Raw genomic sequence first — 22,030 nt, forward strand, 5'->3', positions numbered from 1 at the left:
AATTTTTAAAAATCTGTTTCTATAGCTCAATAGCTATAAAATCTTATTTTTTATTGAGGTGCTTGTTTGAGTTGCCCATCACAAGGCAGTGGCCACCTTTTCAGGCAACACTCCTTGCTGCTCTGTTCCCCCACTGTGTCATTCCCACACACTGTAGACAGTGTTAAGGAGGTTAGAGACTGTTTTTTCAGGCTTTTAAACCTATCTCCCAGATAGGCCTTGGCCAGAGTAGCATAATCAATGTCTGTTGAATGGATGGGTGATTGTAAAGAACAGGCACCAAGGAAGGCAGGCAGGCAGAGTACTTCTCAGCCGTGGTTCACGTGTTGCTGTCCTACTGGTGATCTGGGGAGGGTAGAGCCAATGTTTCCCTGTGGAAGTGTCTCCCCAGTCTAGACTATGAGCCTACCCTTCCTTCCTGCAGCCAGGACCTTAGATGAAGCCTGCTCTCCAGCCAGCTGTTCTCAGCAAGCCTATAACAGTCTGCCCTCAGTCTCTCTTGTAATCCTCCTTGTCCTGACCAAGTACCAACTCACCATTTCCTTTATCAGGAAGTGACTCCACTCCCAGTGTCTTTTATTTATCTGACTGATTCCCATAATCCTTTGATGACCTCCTCTCCCCTTAGCCTGGTTCCCATGGCTCTTGTCCATCATGTCCAGAGCACTTTGCATTTCCAGAGGCTGGGGATGAGGCTATTTCTTAGGGACATCTAATGCTCCTTTGTCAGTCACAGTAGACCATGAGCTCATTTAAACCTGGACTGGGTCACTCACCTCTATGTGAACAGTGTCTGGCACCCAGTCTCCTGACTCCTGTTGAATGGATTAATCTAAACTAGGCTTGCCAGTCTGTATTCATGCATAGATTCTCTGTATCATTCTGTATGTCTGAGGGCCTATGTGCGTGTAGCTCCATGCTCATGTAGAGAGCATACTAACGTGGGGAAAACAGATGATAAACATGGACAGCATCAGGTTACTTAGTTACATATTTGATACTGTGTTGCTGTCAAGGTTTGAAGGTAAGATGTATCCCACAGCCCATGCTGTAAATGCTCAGTCCTCAGCTTGTCTGAAAGGCTGCAGAGCTTTAGGAAGTGGGGGCTGACTGGAGCAAGCAGTCTACTGAGGCAGGTCTCTGAACAATGGATCTGGCTTTGGTCCCTGCCCAAGCTCTGCCTCCTGATCTCTCAAGGTGTGTGTGAAAAGCACACTCCATCCCAAGCCTCAGATGCATCTGCTGTAATGCTGCCCTTGCCACACAAACTGAAATCCTTCTGAGACCATGAACCCAAATAATCCGTTCCTCCCTTGTTTCTGCCACAGTGACCAGAAAGTAACTAGCAAGCTGGAATGGACAACTGCTAGAGTTACTGATCTAAAAGTGCTCTCTGTGATGAACCAAGCAGCTTTCCCCTGAGCTCTCTAGAGATGTGTAAATATTTTTCCACTTTTCCATCTTTTTCTTTAGAATTAAAAAACATACATTTATCTATTTATTTGAGTGGGGAGCAAATGCCACACAGCACACATGGTAGTCAGAAGATAACTTCTGTGAGTTCGTTCCTTCTACTGCATGGCTCCCCGAAATCAGACTCCCGTCATCTGGCTTGGTTGCCAATGCCTTAATCCAATAAGCCATCTTGCTGGCCTATCTGTGTGCTTCTTTTGCTAAAATCTGTCCCTTCTATTTCGAGCATGAGTGTTATCCCACTAATTCTCACGAATAATTTACCAACATACATTTCTCATACTCTGAAGGGTTTTTAAAGTTCATTGATTGAACTGAAATCTGTGTTTATCTACTGTAAGGAAAGTCCTATTGTCAGAATGAAGCATACAGTGGTAAATTAGTTAAGATCCCAGAGAGATGGTTCTTGGAGAGGACCAGAGTTCAGTCCCAGTACCCAGGTCAGGCAGTTCACAGCCACTTGTAACTCCAGCTCCAGGGTGTCTGGTGCCCTTTTCTGGCCTCTTCTGTACCTGCACACAAAGTGTGTACACTGACAAACACAAAAAAATGAAAAGTATCTATATTTTTAAAGATCCTTGATCTCATGGAAGTTCTGTTTTAAGGAGAGTCAAAGACTATCTAGTTCATGTTCTCAGTGTACCTCCTAGCCTGAGAAAATGCAAAGAAGCCTTCAAATTATTAGGTATGTTTCTTCTAACCTGCCCCGGGAGTGCTGGAAGACTTATAAAAATATCAATTTACTTTGTATAACCTGGAAGTTTCACTAAAAGGCAGTGGGCACTGTTTGAAATCATTGCAGAATAAAACAAAAACAAACAAACCAATCTAAACCAGGCGTGGTGGCACATGCCTTTAATCCCAGCACTTGGGAGGCAGAGGCAGGCAGATTTCTGAGTTCGAGGCCAGCCTGGTCTACAAAGTGAGTTCCAGGACAGCCAGGGCTGCACAGAGAAACCCTGTCTCAAAACAAACAAACAAAACAAACAAACAAAAAACCAACCAAACAAAAAAAATACAAAAAAACAAACCCAATCTACCAATTTTCAAAGTCTTGAGTCAAAACAAGTGAAAGACAAAGTCAAGATAAAAGCAGATCACAAAAGCCTGAGAGGAAAGAATAGGAGAGGTTCTTCGAGAATTAGAAAGTTATTGTGCTGTTGGGAGAATTACAGAAAGCTATGCATATTCTCAGAGCAAGATGTGTGTGCAGAAAAGACACAGGAAGATACTTGGCTATTAGGCAGGATTGTTCCTGGCTTAGTCCAACCTAACTGTCAGAGTGCTTCCACATGCTCAAAGTCGGAAATATTTTTGGCCTTTTATTTTCCCCCTTTATTTCTTCTTTTTTTAACTTTAAAATAAATTTTATTTTAAACATTATTATATTTTTAAAAATTGCCAAAAACGTCCCCTTTCTGTTTTTTTCTCCCCTTGTTTTTTTCTCACAAGAAAGCTGGTAGATCTGATAATAAACTGGGCAAAGTTGCAACTTACCACATAATCAAACAAAAAAGACTTGTTTTTATACATCAGCAATGGCCAATTCAAAGAGTAAAGTAATTCCAAGGGCTGGAGAGATGACTTGCCAGTTAGAATCCTGTACTGCTCCTGAAGAAGATCCAAGTTTAGTTATCAGCACCCATATTGAGCAGACACCAGACTCTACACACACACACACACATGCACACACACAAGTAAAAATTAATTAAAAGGGTAAGCAATTCCATTAATATCAAATATATAGGAATAAATTTAGTCAAAAAAGTGAAAGGCTCGCACACTGAAACATTCCTGAAAGAACTTAAGTAAGACCAAATACACAGAATGACAAATACCCTGTTTGTAGACAAGAAGCCAACATCATTAACATGTTACTGCTACCAAAGAAATCTACAGAATCAACATACTCTCTATCAAATGTTCAACCATCTGTTTTAAAATGGAAAAGCCAATCCTCAAATTCACATGGAATTGGAAAGGGTGCTAAACAGAACCACAACCCGCAAGAAAAAATAAATAAATGTTTTTGTGGGGTGCAGCAGGGGTCATATACAGAGATCAAAGAACAACAACAAAGAGAGTTGGTTCTCTCTTTACACCATGTGAGTCTGGACTGGCAGTAAATTCCTTTATCCACTGAGCCATCTCACAAGTCCCCAAAGACAATCTTTAAAAACAGTTGTAAGATTCATAGTCTTGATATCAAAACTCATTACAAATCTATAAAACTCTAAGTTATACAGGGCTAGCTTAAGGACAGAAATATATACCAGTAGGATAGAATTAAGAGTACAGAAAATAAGCCTTCAAGAATATAACCAGGGCTGCTGAGATGGCTCAGTGGTTAAGAGCACTGACTGCTCTTCTGAAGGTCCTGAGTTCAAATCCGAGCAACCACATGGTGGCTCACAACTACCCATAATGAGATCTGACGCCCTCTTCTGGTGTGTCTGAAGACAGCTACAGTGTACGTATTTTTTCTTTTTCTTTTTTTTTCTTTTTTCAGATGTTTCTTTCTAATGAATTGACCATTACATTTTGTTTGTTTGTTTGTTTGTTTGTTTTTCGAGACAGGGTTTCTCTGTGTAGCCCTGGCTGTCCTGGAACTCACTTTGTAGACTAGGCTGGCCTCAAACTCAGAAATCCGCCTGCCTCTCCTCCCAAATGCTGGGATTAAAGGTGCGTGCCACCACACCCAGCGACCATTACATTTTTAAATTTCTGAAATGGCCAACAGACCTAAAAAGACATTTATTTAGGTGCCTGCTTGAAACCAACAGCTTCAGCAAACTGCTGGCCTTGATTAAGGGTCAAAGTGTATTTACTTATAATAATAAATAAAATCTTTGGGCTGGAACAAGCAGGGACTGAGCAAGTGAGGCCGATCAGAGCGAGCAGGGTTGACCAGAGCGAGCAGAGGTCCTAAATTCAATTCCCAACAAGTAGATGAAGGCTCACAACTATCTGTACAGCCTCGGTGTGTACTCATATACATAAAATAAATCATATATATATATATATATATATATATATATATACACTTGCAAGGCAGTGGTGGTGCATGCCTTTAATCCCAGCATTTGGGAAGCAGAGGCAGGAGAATCTCTGTGAGTTCCAGGCTAGCATAGTCTATGGAGTAAATTCTGGGACAGTCAGGGCTACACCGAGAAACCCATCTCAAAAAAAAAATTTAATGTTTGACAAGAGTACAAAGTTTGTTCAATGGGGGAAAATAGTTGCTTTAATAAGTGGTTCTGAAACAACCAGATTATCATCTACAAAAGAAAAATTATAAATAGCCAGGAAAACTAGATATCCACATGTACAAGAATTCAATTAGATTCTTATCTGTCACCCTGCAGGCATGCACATGCACACACAAAGACAGACACACACACACTCACAAATTCTGATGTATCAGGGGTCTTAATGTGGGGCAGGGGAGATGGCTCCATTGGTAGAATGCTTCCAAAGCATTAATACCTAAGTTGACCTCTAGCACTAGGACCTTCATGGTGGAAGGAGAGAATAGATGCAAGCAAGCTGTCCTTTGGCCTCATGTACTCGATAGCTTATGCATGCGTGCACTCACCAATTAAATATGTGGGAATTTTTTGAAAAAATTAAACATGGGAAAGTGATTGAGGAAGATGCCTTCACACACAAACACATACAACACATAAAAAATGCACACATACACACACAGAGAAGATATAGTAAAACTCTGAGACTGTAGAAACAACTTCAAGATAGATGAATAGACACAAACTTTCTGAAAAGAACTCCAATAGCAGCTGAGTGTGGTGGCACATGCCTGTAATCCCAGCACTCCGGACATAAGAGCCAGGTGGATCTTTGTGAGTTCAAGGCCAGCCTGATCTACAAATCGAGTTCTAAGACAATCAGGGTTGTAGAGAGAAAACCTGTCTCGAAACAAACAACTCCAGTAGCTAAGGACATAATTTCAAGAACTGACAGATGGACTGCATGAAAGAAAGCTTCTGTATAACACAAGCCATTAGCAGAATTTGAAACAGACCACGGAATGGGAGAGAGTCTTTGCCAACCATACATCTGACAGAATCAGTACCTAGAATCTATAGATTCTAAAAATGAAACATACAACATCCTTACTCATCCAATAACTATAAACACTGAGATTCCGTCTCATCTTTGCTGAAAAGGCTATTACCACGTTAGTTGAGAGGTTAGGAGCACTGGCTATCACAAAGAACCTGGTTTGATTCCCAGCACCCATATGACAGCAGACAACTGTCTATAATCCCAGTTCTAGGATATTTGCCTCTAGGGGCACCAGTGCATTTACACAGATGCAGGTAAAACACACCCATACTTATTAACTTTGTTTTGTTTTTCATGACCAGGCTTCTCTGAAACTCACATTATAAACTAGGCTGGCCTCCAACTCAGATCTGCCTGCCTCTGCCTCCTGAGTGCTAGGATTATATGTGTGTGCCACCAAGCCCAGTTCACCCATACATTTAAGGGGGAAAAAAGAGCAATTGAGGAAGATGCCTGCCGTGTACACATACACAGATAATTTTTCAAAAGGAAAACAACACATGCTTGTGCGCATGCTGGGGGAACGGACCTTTCTGTCCTGCTGGTGGGAATATATATCAATGCAGGCACTCTGGAAGTCACTAGGGAAATCCTGAACTGTTCAGTCGGCTGGATGGTTAGTGGGTACAAGTGCTTACTGTACACAGGGGTGACAACCCAAATATGTTCCCTGGAATCAACAAAAGTGGCAGGAAAGAGCCAACTCCTATGAGTTGTCCTTTGACCTCCACATATAACATACCATGGCAAATGCATGCCTGCACTCATACATGCATGGCAAATGTACACACACACACACACACAGGAAAGGAGAGAGGGGTTGACTTTAAAAATATATAGTAAGTACCATAAATCACTCCTAGATATAAACCTAGAGAAATCTAAGTCAACATACCACAGAACACCAATGCTTACTGCTGCTCTGTTCACATGAGCCAAGTCATCCAACCAGCCTAGATGGCCATCAACAGATGAACCGTTACAAATGTGGCAGAGATACACAGTAGAGGTTTTTTTTTTTTTTTTTTTTTTTTTTTGGTTTTTCGAGGCAGGGTTTCTCTGTGTAGCCTTGGCTGTCCTGGAACTCACACTGTAGACCAGGCTGGCCTCGAACTCAGAAATCCGCCTACCTCTGCCTCCCGAGTGCTGGGATTAAAGGCATGCGCCACCACGCCCAGCCACAGTAGAGTTTTATGGAGCTGTAGAAAAGAATGAAGTTCTGTCACTTTCAGGAAAATGAATGGAACATATTAGGTAAAACAAAAAGCTAGGTTCGAGCAAACATCACATCTTTCTTTCATAAGCAGAATCTAGTTTTAAATACAAATACATGTAGCATAAAGGTAGACGGGGGATTACAAGTGGGAAGAAAAAGATCGACAGGAAGGAAAGGGAAAACAAGGTGTGAAATTTGGATTTAAATATATATGTGACATGAAAAGAAAAAATGGGTCATCCGTGGGAAGAGGTCCAGCAATAGTGGAGAAGACATAAGAGTGGAGGACGGATATGAGCATGGGATAATGATATTAAACTATGGAAATATCATAATGGGGCTAGCAAGAGGGTTCAAGTAGAAAAGGCACTTGTGCTAAGCCTGATGACCAGACTTCAACCTTCGGGACCCACAGAATGGAAGGAGAGAACTGATTACCAAAAGGTGTCCTATATACATGCACCAATGTGTGCACTAAATAAACAAACAATTAAGAAGAGATCTTCAGACTGGTGAGATGGCTCAGCAGTTAAGTGCACACCAACTGTTCTTCCAAAGGTCCTGAGTTCAATTCCTAGCAACCACATGATGGCTCACAACCATCTATACAGCTACAGTGTATTCATATACATAAAATAAATAAATAAACCCTCTCCATTATTTCATAAGCACACTGTGGTGGCACACTTTTTTAATCCCTGTAGTAGAGAGGTAGAGGCAGACAGATTTCTGAGTGAGGACAGCTAGGACTACATAGAAAAACCCTGTCTCAAAAGGGAGGGGGATAGGAGGGAGAGAGAAGAAAGAAAAGACAGAAAAAGGAGTCCTGAGTAGAGGCTGGAGCACGTACTGCTCTCATAAAACCTGAGCTCAGGTCCCAGGATTCACAACTGCCTATGATTCCGGCTTCAGGAAATTGAATGTCTCTGATCCTCTAGGGCACCTGCATTCATGTGTACACACCCATATAGAGACATATACACATATAATAAAAATCTAATAAAATAAATCCTGAAAATACTGAACATGGGATGATACATGCCTTTAATTCAGAACTTGAGAAACAGGGGCAAAGAGGATGAAGAATTCAAGTCTTCCTTAGCTATGTGGTGCCTGCCTGGGTTACAGAAGACACAGTTTCAGAAAACAAACCAGAAAAGCAAAATACAAGCCCCTGGCCCGTCCATATTTTTATCAATTAATCCCTAAACTTGTTTTATGCATTTCTGTTTAAAGACACCTTAGTTAACATGCTCTAATGATTAATTAACACTGAATTAATGGCGAGCAGCATGGTAGCTTTACTGGAATTAAGCTTAGCTAGCATGCATTTCTCCACATGGCACAAGGCAGACTCATTGCATTTACTAGGCAGCAATCCAGCTTACATTTAAAATAAATAATGAAATCGTCAGGGGGAAAAAAAGCAAAAAATACCAAACATAACAGTACACTATGAAAAGGCCGTTTCTGTGCATTAGGAGAGGTGAGAACCACCTAGATGACCTCGGCTGGGAATGCGCTCAGACAGCACAGATGTTCTGCTATTCTGTGCATATAAAGGAATAGCCACAAATGTGCATCAAGTATTGAACTGGAGTTTGCAAATAAATTCTGAAGAGTAGGAGCATTTGCTTATACAGAATCCACAAATAATGAGGACTGACTATACTTACAAACTGTGTCTCAGATAAGGCTGTAACACCATACTGTACAAAGAACTCAACAACAAAGGAATAACCCAGTTAAAAACCAGGCAAAGGACCTGAACAGACATTAACCAAAAAAGGTATACAAATACCTTTTACCACCACATGAAAAGATGATGTCATTATGAAAATGCCAATCAAAACCACAATGATATACTTGACATCCAAGATGGCTATCATTTTGTTGACTACTTTATGTTGACTGTACAAGACTCTTAATGACTGAAAGTAAAGGATATGGGGAAAAAATAGAACCCTTTTACGTTGTTGGTGATAATGTAAGATGCATAAGATTCTATGGGAAACATTTTGGCACTGTAAGTGAGTTGGTGATTTCTCAGAAAGTTAAACTAATTACACCACAAGGCATGGTGGCACACTCCTGCAATCCCAGTTCTCAGAATGAGGAAATAGGGTTGTGGGATCAAAGCAAGTCTGAGTAATGCAGTGAGTTGGCTTACCAGTCTGGGATGAACTTAAAATTTTATATTAAAAATTTTAAACATAGAATTCATCATATAAATAAGAGTACTACTCCAAGATGTATATCTAAAGAACTAAAAAAAGGAACTAAAAAAGAGACTTACGGGCCAGATTTCAGGTTCACTGCAGCATTAATCACACTTACCTGAAGGTGGAAACATCCCAAGTGCCCATCAGCAGATGAGGGGATAGTCCAAAATCAGTACACAGTGCACTCTAATCCAGTCATCAGATGGGAACGTTATGATATGTTACAACATGGATGACCTTGAAAATGCTATGCCAGGTGAAATAAGCCACACACAGAAGGAAAGCCTGTGTGTTTCCACTCGCTTGAAATATCGAGAGTAGGCAAATTCATAGACCAGGAATTAGACCAGAGGTTACTAGGAGCTAGGAATATAGAGTTATTGCTTAATGGTTACAAATTTCTGTATGGGGTGATGAAAAAGTTTTGGAAATTACAGTGATGGTTGTGTAACACTGTGAATATAATTTAGTGCCATTAAACTGTACACTTAAAATTATAACAGCAACTTCTATCCATATTTTACCACTTTTTTTAATAAAGCTGGCTCAATAGAAAAAAATCACTCAAAAGAGCCCATGATTGCTAACTTTTATTTTGTATTCAAAGACATAGTCAACCAGGAAAGAAAAGCTCTTTTGCACTGTCGAATAAATGTATTTAAAAGCTAGCAAACATCAGAGCAGACTTTCGCCCAGCCTACCAGTGAGATGGAAAAATCACAAAGTTATTTGCAGCTATACAAAGTTAGCATAGCACAAAGGAATCGTAATGTAAATATATTCAAATCCTTCATCTCCGATCCTTGACAGCTCAAGGATTGAATCTTGAGAGCATTAAAATTACTGTCAAATAAAACTCAGACCACATTAGCAATGGTTTTAAAAAGGGAGCAATTTAATCATTATAATACAGAGTACTTTAAGAAGTTTTTAAATGTGTAAAAGAAAAACAGCTTAGTGCATTCAATTGTTACAGTCTTTACATCACTTCTTTTTTTAAAAAAAGTTAACAGTAGTATGAAAAAGCCACCCACAAAGCCAGCTGTCTGTGTGAAGAAATCAGCAAATTGCAGCATTTGGGAATTGCTAATAAAGCTATAGTTAAAAAATAAAAAGTTTATCAAAATGAAAGCAGCATGCATAGTCAAGGCTTTATCATAACATTTCTCATTAGCTGACAAACATTTAACCAAGAGCTTAGTATTTAGTATTCATTAAGTTAGACAAAACATGAACTGGCCAAACCCACTATGTGTGATCATCCAAAAAAAATTGTTTAAGTCCAAATCTAATAAAACTGACAGTTTGTCCTGTGAGGAAAGCACAGATTGAAAAGTGGTCCTATGATCACAACAGAAAGGGTCCTTCCCAACACGACATCAGCACCAGTCTAGTGACAAGTCAGTAGGAACTCTCTGTCTTCTGCTGCAGCAGACTTACCGTTAACAAGCTCCGATTCTTACACGAAAAGGTAATTTTTAACATGTTAGGTTCCGAATTCTTTTTCTCTGTTCACTGAAAGTGTTACTACAAGGTAGAATTTCATGAAAAGTAATTCCTGCAAAATCTGACCTGAGCCTGTCTGGTGCCCGTGAGAATGCGCAGCGCATGTATTTTACTGTGGACTCTGTTTCATGTGTGGAACAGTTTTAAGAGTTCCTCTCTACTAAGTTCTTTTTCCCTTGGGGTAGTATCTTCAGCTTAGTAAAAAGCAAGTCGATTCTGACAGAGGAGTCACACAGTGCTACAAATGGAAACAGTGCTTTGTATGAGTGTTCAGGGGAGGGTCTAGTCATGAAGGCCAGCAAGCCACAGGTCTTCCTGTCCTAACGTAACAGGCACAGGCACACTGCAAACTGTGGAATTTTGGTGTAGGACCTGATAAATAAGACACAGAAGTAAAGTAGGGTTTGGTTTTCCTCTTTCATTTCTAACAACTTTTACTCTGTAAAATGTTTGGTCACTCAAAGCTGTAAGCTTAATCACATGTCAAAGAATACAGGTAATACAGCCCATCTTACACAGCAGTAAGCTGGACTAGATGTGAGGACAAGCTCTAGTGGTCATTAACCCCTTAGAAAGTCAAAGATTCACAAGGTTTCCACCCTGTCAGGGTAAAAATGGACTGTATTAAAATTTCACTTTTTACAGGTGTGTTTAGTTAGCGCTCTATATACATTGCGGAACTTCCCCCGACTGCAGCAGTTTGACTTTGGCACAACATCAAGTTCCATTTCTTTTGGACATTGGATTCTATTTTGAGAGTATGTATGCCCCAAAGCATTTTCAGTGTCATCAGGATTAGTTGGGCCCATTCACAGTAATTCAGAGATCTTGAGTTGAAGAACTTATTCTCCTTCAGAATTTTAAGTAGCTATAAAAGAAAAACAAATAAACAAACCCCTGAAATTTTAAAGACAACCACATTTTAATTTCTGCTTTTAGAGTAAATAAACAGCTAGCACTAGTGCATCCCGCGTTCCCTTTAACACTGAGGTCACTCACCACGCACACCGCACAGTGCAGTTTGTGTAAGCCATGTGTGTGTTCCTCATTGGCCACATTTGCTTTTAGACAGACGCCTTTCTGTAATCACGTATCACATTATTAGGAGGAAGATATTTCATTGTCAGTATTTGTAACATGAAGCCTAACAGTTTATAGTATTTCTGCTTGTACGCAAGGCTAACTTGTACAAAAGTTATATTTACTTTGTGTTCTGCAGTATCTTTTTATCATATTCCTTTGTATATTCATCAAAGTTCCTATTAAACAATGAGTTCTGGGTTGTAAAAGAGGAACTACTTTTATATCTGCCTTCTGTGATTTTCTTTGCCTAGTTGCAATATTTTGGGAAGGTTTGGTTTTTGTAAGCCAAATCATTTAAATAAAACTTTTAAGAGGAAACCTATACTGAATAATTTTGTGAGAATTATTTTGTTAAATGAATTATAACATGCTAATTGATGTGTTTTATAATTTTACATTTCCAAGTGTTTCTTAAATTGTATATATGAATGTCGGGCGTGGTGGCACACGCCTTTAATCCCAGCACTNCAGCACTCGGGAGGCAGAGGCAGGCAGATTTCTGAGTTCGAGGCCAGCCTGGTCTACAAAGTGAGTTCCAGGACAGCCAGGACTACACAGAGAAAAACCAAAAAAAAAAAAAAAATTGTATGTATGAACTATATGCTCTGCATAGATTCATGGGAGGGTGCACATGGCCAGCCATTGGTAGGTGTGTGTGGAGGGATGTGTTCTTCAGCTGACTTTTGCCTTTAGTTTCAGAGACAAGCCAGCAAAGCTCTAATACAGCTACACTAGGTGGCCAGTGAGCTCCAGGTGTACATCTCTCTCCACCATCTATCTCTCTTCAGCGTTGGGGTTACTAGTACTGTGCCTGCAGAACAGGTGCTGGGGTCTGAACTCAGGCAAATGCTTTATCTACTGAACTACTTTCTCAGCCCTGGCTTCTTTGTGTTTTGAAAGCAAAGGACACATATACTACATACAGTATAAAGTCTTAAAACCAGACTTAAGTGAACTTTATGACCATAATCAGTATCTGTAACTGTTATTATATAAGTGAAAGTCAGATCCAAGTAAACAGTATGGAAAATTTCACCTATTTTTAGATGATTACCACTCCCCAGAAAATGACTGCAAAGGCTGCATCAACAATTCACTGCAGCAACAAATTTGTTGATGTAATCTTGGCGGAAGACATGTTCTTGTGTTTAGCAATTAAAAAAAAAAAAGCCTGCTACAAATATTTTATGCATCTGGGTCAGAACAAAGCCTGTGGTGAAGTCTCTGACATGAGGAAGTGGAGGGCTAGATTTCAGGATAATGCTACAAAACTCTTGAGCTTCTTGTGACTTAAAATGATGACATGCTAGTCTCTGGCCTGCAATGAGACTTAGACTGTTGATGAAATAAGCAAAGCTTCATTCCATCTGATTTCTGTCTTAGGGATGTTGGTGATAAGAAACTGGGAAGGAACTGTTAATAAGAGAGACAAGTGTGTAGCCTTTATTAAGGTCTCTATAAATAATTGCTAAAATAAACAAGCCAGGAAGATGCCTCCCGAGGATTAAGAAAATACTGTGTAGAATAAAAGAGTACGCATGTAGGTTAGAGAGGAAAGAAGTCAAGGAAATAAGTACCTATGTTCACATACAAAATAATAATAAGAGCCTATGCCCCTCCCTCATTCAGTGATTGAAAACACAACAGCAATTGCTGACTAGATGCTGTTTGAGCTACAGAGAGACAAACACAGGCATTTCATGACAACTAAACTGTTTTCAAAACAATGTGTTTTTATTCTGGAATATTCCCCAAACAAAGAACAGAAAAGAATAAAACCATGTTCCTGAATTCCAAAAGAATTAAGAATTGAAGTTCTGGGCTGAGAATGTAGCTTAGTGCTAGAATGCTTGCCTGGCATAAACCTTCCCCTAGCTCACTCCCCAGTAATCGAACTCACATACAAAGAACTGAAGCCTAACTTTAGGTAACTACCTGCAACTACAGTAAATTTTTAATTTAATCTACAGTCTATTAAGGATCATGCCAAAACTTTTAGTTAAAGTGTATTCGTTTGCACTATGAAGATTTTATATTGTTTTAAGAGAGGATCTTGCTATGTAGCCCAGGCTAGCCTCAAACTTGAACACCTCCTGCCTCAGTTTCTTAATGTTAGGATTATGGGAATATGAAGCCACATCCGGTAGGAAATTTTTTTAACCAAACATAGTACTTACAATAAAGGAAGTTTATCTTATCCCAAAGAGCAAAAGATATTTTAGGTGACTGAGTTAATTTATATCAAATATGAAATCTCTTTTCTGACTTTTGATTTAGGACAAAAAATTATATTGTAGTTACTCCAAAACAGATGCCACCTGAGCACTGGTGAGTTGATACAGGACCTAGAATAGGCCTTTGTCTTTTAACAGAAAATGATACTGAGTGTGCAATACATCTTAAACTCTATTAAAAGTCTGATAACATTTTGAGAGACAACAAGGAGAAAAAAAAGCATCTACTTTTATTTCAGTTTCCTCAAACCCATCCGTCCTTGTGCTGTGGTCTCTCCCTTCAGTATACTTGCCCTTATTTTTAGTTTTTTTTTTTTTAATTGTTTCCTTACATAGACAAAAATGAAGCATTGGTAGAGAGGAGGTTACAAGAAATACTTTTTAGTTACCTTTACTGTTTGTTTTCTGTTTCCCTCCTTCCTTTTCTTTGAAACAAACTAAAATGTTTTATATGGAAAATAAATAATTAAAGGGACATTAGAACAGTAAACCCTATACAATAATCAAGATACACATAATAATAATACATGTCATGACTAGTGGCACCTAGTCCTCTTATTAGGAAAAAATAGTCTTTAAAAAACTTAGTGGAAGTAAAGATAAGGGCTAGGGAGATGGCTCAAGTCACCAAAGTGCTTGCATAAAAATATGCAAACCTGAGTTCAGATCCAAGGCCCCTCATAAGAGCCAGGCACAGCAGTGCACACCTTTATTCCTAGTGAAGATGTAGCGAGAGGTGGATCCTTGGAGCTTTTGGAGTTCCCTGAACACCTAGTATTGCTAAATCAGTGAGCTTCAGATTCAAAGAGATGCTGTCCCAAAAACTATGGCAGAGAGCAATAGAGGAAGACAGTATCGGCCTCTGGCCTACACATGCACGCACACACATGCACACACACACACACACGTGAAGATGAGTGAACCAATAAGATAGCTTTTAAAACACATATATGATGATAAACATGAAGGCTAAACACTTACATTTCAGTCATCCGATTTAGAAAGCTTCCGCTTCACATGTCGTGGGGGTTCCCAAGTGTCACTATCATCTGTTTCTTCTTCATCTTCTTCCTGATCATCAACAACTTCATCTTCCTCCTCATTTTCCTCAAATAATTCTATACCTAACTCAGATCTTCTCTGTCTTTCTGCAAACCACTCTCTGACCTGCTCATAACCCATGTGTGATCTGTTGACAAGTTCATCAAGGTCTTGCTCATTAAGAAATTTGTGCTTCAGGTAATAATCCTTAAGTATTGCTGTTCCAGTTTTAAACTTTATAAGCGATGGTACCCTGTCCCAGGTGTTCATTCTTTTTCCGCCTCTGGGCCGCCCACGTGGTCTGCCCCTGCCCCTTCCTTTGGGTCTGCCTCTCCCTCTTTTCCTATGGGAAGACAGACCATTCAAACTACTTGAATTAGAGCTTTGATAGTAGTAGTACCATTTCAAGTTTCCATTCTTCCAAGCATAACGGGTATCCCCAAACCAACTAACTATATCTGTTCTGGCAAGGCCACTCTCTTCAGCCAGCTTGTCATACTCTTCTGCTGATGGCCACTGTGTTCGGACAAATGCACTTTTAAGCATGTGCAGCTGCTCTGGTGTTTTCTTACATATCTTGCCTGTCCCTCCTGACTTAGGTGCAACTGTTTCATCTCCAGGAGAACTTTCTCCAGGCTCTTCTTTGGAACTACCTACATTACTTTCATCTACTTCTATTTTCTCATCCTTTAAAGCTTTTGTTTTATTTTTCTCTGTAAACCAAGCATCAATTTCTCTTCTAGTAAGTTTGGTTTGCGCTCTTAACCTATTTACTTCTTCATCAGTAAGTACAGAACTGTTGAGAAAACTTGCCTGAAGGGCACGGAGTTGCTCTGCAGTTTTCTCTTTAAACTTCTGGGGAGCAAAGTCAGGAAAGGGATTCCAGGACTGTTTCTGCTGTGAAGCAGCTGCCGCTGGGGGTTCTGGGGTTTCATCACTGGAGTCTATGATGATAGTGGCAGAGGAGTCATTGTTGAGATGTAAGCACTGGTTACTCTTTGAATTTCTCTGGTTGTACCTTGTATCACTAAACCATTTTTTAATCTCGCCTTTGGTAAGGCCTGTTATTTTCATAAGCCTGATGATCTCTGAGTCATGGGGAAACTGATTTTTTAGGTAGCTAACTTTCAGTTCTGCCAGCTGCTCTTTAGTCTTTTTGGCCCGAATACCAAATGAATCTGGGTTCACTAGTGCAGCTTCAGGTCTGACACTTGGCGAGGATGGAACTGCTGCTGTGGCTGGTTTTGTCTCTGTAGCAGGCTGAGCAGCAGGCACTTGGCTCTTTTGTACATTTGTTTGATTTGGAACCCCTGCCACTGTCAGGGCAATGGGTGCTGTTACTGGCAAGGTGTTTGTTCCAGCTACTTGAGTAAGGACCAGACCTGGCTGACCAACAATTTGGCATGTCTGTAAGATAGATGGTAACCCGTTACTCCCTGTGGAAATGTGTGTAGGAATAACAGTTATGGTCTGAGGTACAGTATGTACTGTTCCATTGAATTGTTTTCTTCTCGCCTCCTCTACTTCTTCAGGAGTCCAACTAACACCATGCTTTAAACGTTGGGCTGAAAACCAGATCTTGATTTGTTCCTCTGTATATTTTGCTTGAGCAGAAAGAACTGTAATTTCTGACATTGTAGGATAAGGGAATTTGTTGTAGGTATTAAGTAGAAGAGGATTGTTATCCAATGCAGCATTGTAGGTAGGAATGCTATTAACGGGGATTAAGACTTTAGGGAGCAAGTTTGAGTTCTGTTGAGCAGACACCGCAGTTATCACCTGTGCTAACCCAGGAAGAACAGCTGTGGGGGTCACCACTGTGCTGGCAGGACTGGGATGCACTCTGCTGGCGGTGGAAGTACTTGTATTGGATTCTAAAGCTGAAGAACTCACACTTTCTGCATTTTCTTCCCGGCTTGCTTTTACTCCATTCTCTTTCTCTTCAGAAGTGCCCTCAGCTGAGTTATGGTGGACTGTAATCCGTTTGTTCTCTACCTTATTTTTCATCATTTTCATGATGGGAGTTTTACTAATGGAGATTCCCGAAGAAGAAACATCTATGGATTCTCCTTGTTCTGTATTCTCCTCTTTAACAAAACTGCCATCAAAAGTTAGATCATTTATTGTCTGTTCAAAGATTGTCTGGTTATTCCGCTTCACCATAGTCAGCTTGAAATTTTCTTCTCCTGGGTGGTATTTCAGATTATGCTCAGAAAGTGCATCATACCTTTTGGTAAGAAAATTGCATTCAACACAAACATAGGAGGAATTCAGCACAACATTGGGATGTTCTGAATCTACATGGAAAGTAAACATATTTAGATCTGGAGTTTGAAAAGTACAATATTTACATTCATAGCCCCCTTCCACTTTCTTATTTTGCTGATTGTCAGAATCCACAGATTCGTGAACTTCTTCATCGCTGGAGACACTCTCTGCTTTAGCATTCTCTACGGGTGTCAGGATGGGAGGGCCTTCATCCAAATCCGATATCAACTCAAGATCTGGATCCTGCTCACTGGCAAGGACCATGCAAGGTGTTGTTGATTTTCGTCTGCTTGCCATTTTGATTTTAGGGGCAGGGATGAAGGGGAATCTCAGTGGTGATTTAAAAGCACTGAGGCTTAAAACTGTTTGGAATCCTTCATTTGAAAACAGTGGCTTCTAGCTCTTCAAGTCCACTTTTGTGCTCAACAAGTCTCATTGGTAGCGTTTCCATGGTGCACTCAAGTAAAAAGCTTAGTTGGCAGATAAAACACTGCTGAACTGCTGAAATGTATGAAGCACAACTCCAATCACCTACATTGGAATAAATTTAAAATGCATGACTATGATTTTTAATCCAATTATGTTATTATAATTACTTATGTTAAGCTGTAGCATAGGTCAGTTATACAGATATATACTCTGAATCAGGAACTCTAAGATTTTAAATAGATTTCTATCTCTAAGCCAACACATTGAAGACCATATGATACTTAGGGTCAGCTCCACGTGTGTTGATTTAGATCTTTTAGTTAGCTAGATAGTAGAAAGGAGCCTGCTATGGCAAGCACACTCTTACCAGTCTAAAGTAACAACAATCTGTTAACAGTGACCAGTGACAAGTATACAAAGTTCAACCCATCAACTAAGTCTTCTTCCTTCTCTGCTGTCTGGGCTCAAATGCTGAAAGAATAGCATACAGGCTTAAAACTGTTTGGAATAGCTCCGCAAGGCATATGCAGTTCCCTTCACTCTCTGGCCCCAACCTCACTTTTCTACTTCATCTCTTGGTATCTTCCTCCTCCTCCTTCCTATATCCTGTCATTCCAGGGATACTTGATACACTTATAAAGTTTATCTCAGGCTGCACTTGATTCCAGGTCATTTGTACAGTTAATATAATATCTTTCTGCATTATAAGTCACCTCTCCTATTTATTTTCTAATCTAGTGCCTACGGTATTGTAGCAGACCACTGCTAACAACATTTCTATTCCTGATCCCTACCTACACTTGCATACCTGTACTGTTGTCCTGATTGCCCCCCAAACCCCTTCCAGTAACAACTTTATTATGATAAAGCAGTCTCCAAAACTCATGACAAAGCAAAGGACCTCAGTATCTTCAGTCTAACACTTTCCCAGCTGAGCTTCTCTGGCTGACCTCTCGTTCATGTTTGATTGACAGTGCAAACAAGTCAGTACTGAAGCAGGTAGTCCCTGTCAATTAACCTGAATGGATAGGAATAGGGAAGTAGTTCCACTGAATCAAACTGGGTCAGAACAGATCACTACAGTCAACAATAGCTGCATTCACAATATTGATACTGAGACATCCACATATATACATATACATATATGTGTGTGTGTGTGTGTGTGTGTGTGTGTGTGTGTATGGTGCACACACACACACACTTCTTTAAATTCTGATATATGTATATATCCATATATAGATAGATAGATAGATAGATAGGGATGTTAGTGTGTCATGAAAGTGTAAAGGAAACCATGAGTAGGAAGAAAGGATCTTAAGGGAAAGGGCAGTAGAATCTTTGTATGGGAAAGCATAAGGGAAGGGTATTTGGAGATAGGAGTCCAACAGAAGGGGGAGATGGGGGAAGCACAGTGAGAGGGAGGTATGAATAAGAATAAAGTATAATGACAAGTACTGTGAAAGTACCATTTTAAAATGTGGGTTTTTTTTAAGATTTATTTATTTATTATATGTGAATACACTGTAGCTGTCTTCAGGCACCCCAGAAGAGGCCATCAGATCTCATTACAGATGGTTGTGAGCGACCATGTGGTTGCTGGGATTTGAACTCAGGACCTTTGAAAAAGCAGTCAGTGCTCTTAATCGCTGAGCTATTTCTTCAGCCCCAAAATGAGTTTTTATTTGTAAGCGATTATAAAGAAATCTCTGAAATTCAAAACTATTTAGCTCTTGTAAACTAGTATCATCTTCTAATCAAATAGGAATCATTGGTATTTTCAAATTGTCAATCACGCAGCTATTTGATAGCTGATTATCACTAAAAACAGGGATTCTCAGAGTTCAGGGGTAGCAATGAGAGCTTGGATTCAATATCCAGCACATAAAAACCGAGAAGCCACAGTAGAGAATCCCCCAACCAAGTAGAAGGGCAATGTATGGACAGCGAGGGTATTGCTGATGGGTGGGAAAATAAGCTATCTTATAACTTTATTCTCTTGCATCTGAAAAAGGCTGTCTTTAACCGGGACATACTAACAGCTAGAAATCAAAGACAGAGAGGTTTGTTTTCTGAAAGTAGTAGTTTTCAAAATTGATGTTTTAAGAAAGGGAGCCCTGAGCTGGCGGTGGTGGTGTGTGCCTTTAATCCCAGCACTTGGGAGGCAGAGGCAGGCGGATTTCTGAGTTCGAGGCCAGCCTGGTCTACAAACTGAGTGCCAGGACAGCCAGGGCTACACAGAGAAACCCTGTCTCAAAAAAAAAAAAAAAAAAAACAAAAAAAAAAAATTAAAAAAGAAAGGGAGCCCTGAGCTGGAGAGATGGCTCAGTGGTTAAGAGCACTGACTGCTCCTCCAGAGGTCCTGGTTCAATTCCCAGAAACCACATTGTGGCTCACAACCATCTGTAATGGACATTTGATGCCCTCTTCTGGTGTGTCTGAAGACAGCTACAGTGTACTCATATACATTAAATAAATAAATAAATCTTTTTTTTTTTAAGGAGAGGCCCTTTTCAAACAAAATTACTCTGAAAAGCCAAAATGTCAGTCAAATTATGTTTATGAGCGTATGCTACTAAAGATGATCATATTAAGAGAAAAAAAAATCAACCTCAGAAAGACAATATTCCATGTTTTAGCTCTTTATGGCTCCTCAATTTTATACAGACACATAAAAGCATATGTTTATATAGAACATGAAATAGAAGCAAAGCTAACTGGGAGAATGAATGTGAAGAAGAGCAGGTAGCAAGGAGAAAGAACAAGAGGGGTGAATGTGCTCCAATTATTTACTTTAAGAATATGGAAATGCTGCGGGGCATGGTGGCGCACGCCTTTAATCCCAGCACTTGGGAGGCAGAGGCAGGCAGATTTCTGAGTTTGAGGCCAGCCTGGTCTACAGAGTGAGTTCCAGGACAGCCAGAGCTATACAGAGAAACCCTGTCTCGAAAAACCAAAAAAAAAAAAAAAAATTGTATGTATGAACTATATGCTCTGCATAGATTCATGGGAGGGTGCACACTAAAAAAGCTAAGGAAAGAGAATCACCAGTTCCAGGCTTACATGGTCTACACAGTGAACACAAGGCCAGCCTGGGCTACACATGGAAAAACAAAAAGCAACCTACTTACCTCAAGGGGCTCAGACTGTTTAACATCTGCGGTCTCTGTATCTAACTACGTAGACCTTTGAGACCCTTTCTTCTTCGAAAGCTGCTCACTACAACCTGCCTTCACATTCTGTTTTGCTAACAAAGCTGGAGTCTGGATATTATTTAAATAGTTCTCATGGGCTGAATGAGAATATGCTCATTTTCCACACTTGATGGAACTGTTTGGGAAGCTTTCGGTGCAGCCTTGTTATAGGAAGTGTGCCACTGTGGATAGATAGATAGGCTCTGAGGATTCAAAAGCCCATGCCTTGATGAGGAATGAGGATTACCCTTAACCCATGGGTAAAGGACAGATGTTTAAAATATAGTTAGGGATTGATTGGTTTAGTAAAGTGGTAGTTCTCCTCAAAGATCCAAACAGGGAACTCCATCAATCCTACAAAAAGAACTATAGGCAACTAAGGAATGCTGAGAGTGGAGGAAAGTTCTCTCCAGGGAAGAGCACAGCAGTTAGTTCTCTAACACCAAACGGCATTATCCAGACTGAGAAGGTTATGTTTAGGAGTATATGTACATATACATATACATATATACTTAAAAACATGTAGCAATAATTAAAAGAGTCATCATGAATTTGAAAGAGAGCGAATTTGAAAGAGAGCAAGGAGGGGCATATGGGAAGACTAAGAGGGAGTAAAGAGGGGAAAAATGGTGCAATTATATTATAATCTCAAGAATAGCCGGGCAGTGGTGGTGCACGCCTTTAATCCCAGCACTTGGGAGGCAGAGGCAGGCGAACTCAGGATTTCTGAGTTCGAGGCCAGCCTGGTCTACAAAGTGAGTTCCAGGACAGCCAGGGCTACACAGAGAAACCCTGTCTCGAAAAAAAAAAAAAAAAAAAAAAGAATAAAGGGGGAAAAAGGCCACACTATTCCCAGTTAGCACCCTGCCTCATGATTTTGGATGTGATATACGCTCTCAGCCTCTGCTCCTGCACCATCCCTGCCCTCCCCTGCCACCCCACTCTGGTCATGATGGTCATGGACTCTCACCCTCTGGAATTGAATAAAGATTCAACCTAGCATGCTGGCACAAAGTTATAAATTAAGTGCCTTCTTTTATAAGTTGCCTTGGTCTTAATGTTGAGAAAAGTAAGAAAGACAGTTTTTAAGAAAATATGAAAGGGCTGGAGAGATGGCTCAGCAGTTAAGAACACTAACTACTCTTCTAGTGGTCCTGAGTTCAAGTCTCAGCAACCACATGGTGGCTCACAATCATCTGTAATGGGATCCAATGCCCTCTTCTGGTGTCTGAAGACAGCTACAGTATACACACATATATTTCTTGAGAATAACTCTATGTA

At 40.1% G+C, this 22,030-nt stretch overlaps 1 protein-coding gene and 1 non-coding gene across 3 annotated transcripts in view; both read right to left on the reverse strand.

Annotated features, from left to right (window-relative positions):
* Positions 1–4,154: 4,154 nt before the first annotated feature.
* On the reverse strand, positions 4,155–4,290 carry LOC115029458. Its single transcript, XR_003835034.1, has one exon. It is a non-coding gene; the product is annotated as a small nucleolar RNA SNORA2/SNORA34 family (small nucleolar RNA).
* A 5,286-nt stretch (positions 4,291–9,576) lies between these two features.
* The window catches only part of Zhx1 (zinc fingers and homeoboxes 1), a 27,836-nt gene continuing 15,382 nt past the window's right edge, over positions 9,577–22,030 (reverse strand). Inside the window, exons 3-4 of one of the 2 annotated variants that reach the window (XM_021183177.1) lie at positions 14,802–17,660; positions 9,577–11,371 (exon numbers count right to left, since the gene is read on the reverse strand). In XM_021183177.1, coding sequence (XP_021038836.1) covers positions 14,805–17,426 — 2,622 coding nt within the window. In that variant the 5' untranslated portion in view covers positions 17,427–17,660 and the 3' untranslated portion in view covers positions 9,577–11,371; positions 14,802–14,804. The remainder of the gene's footprint in view (positions 11,372–14,801; positions 17,661–22,030) is intronic. The other variant, XM_021183178.1, reaches the window with a different exon arrangement.

Source organism: Mus caroli, chromosome 15, assembly GCF_900094665.2.
Source record: "Mus caroli chromosome 15, CAROLI_EIJ_v1.1, whole genome shotgun sequence".
Lineage (NCBI taxonomy): Eukaryota > Metazoa > Chordata > Mammalia > Rodentia > Muridae > Mus > Mus caroli.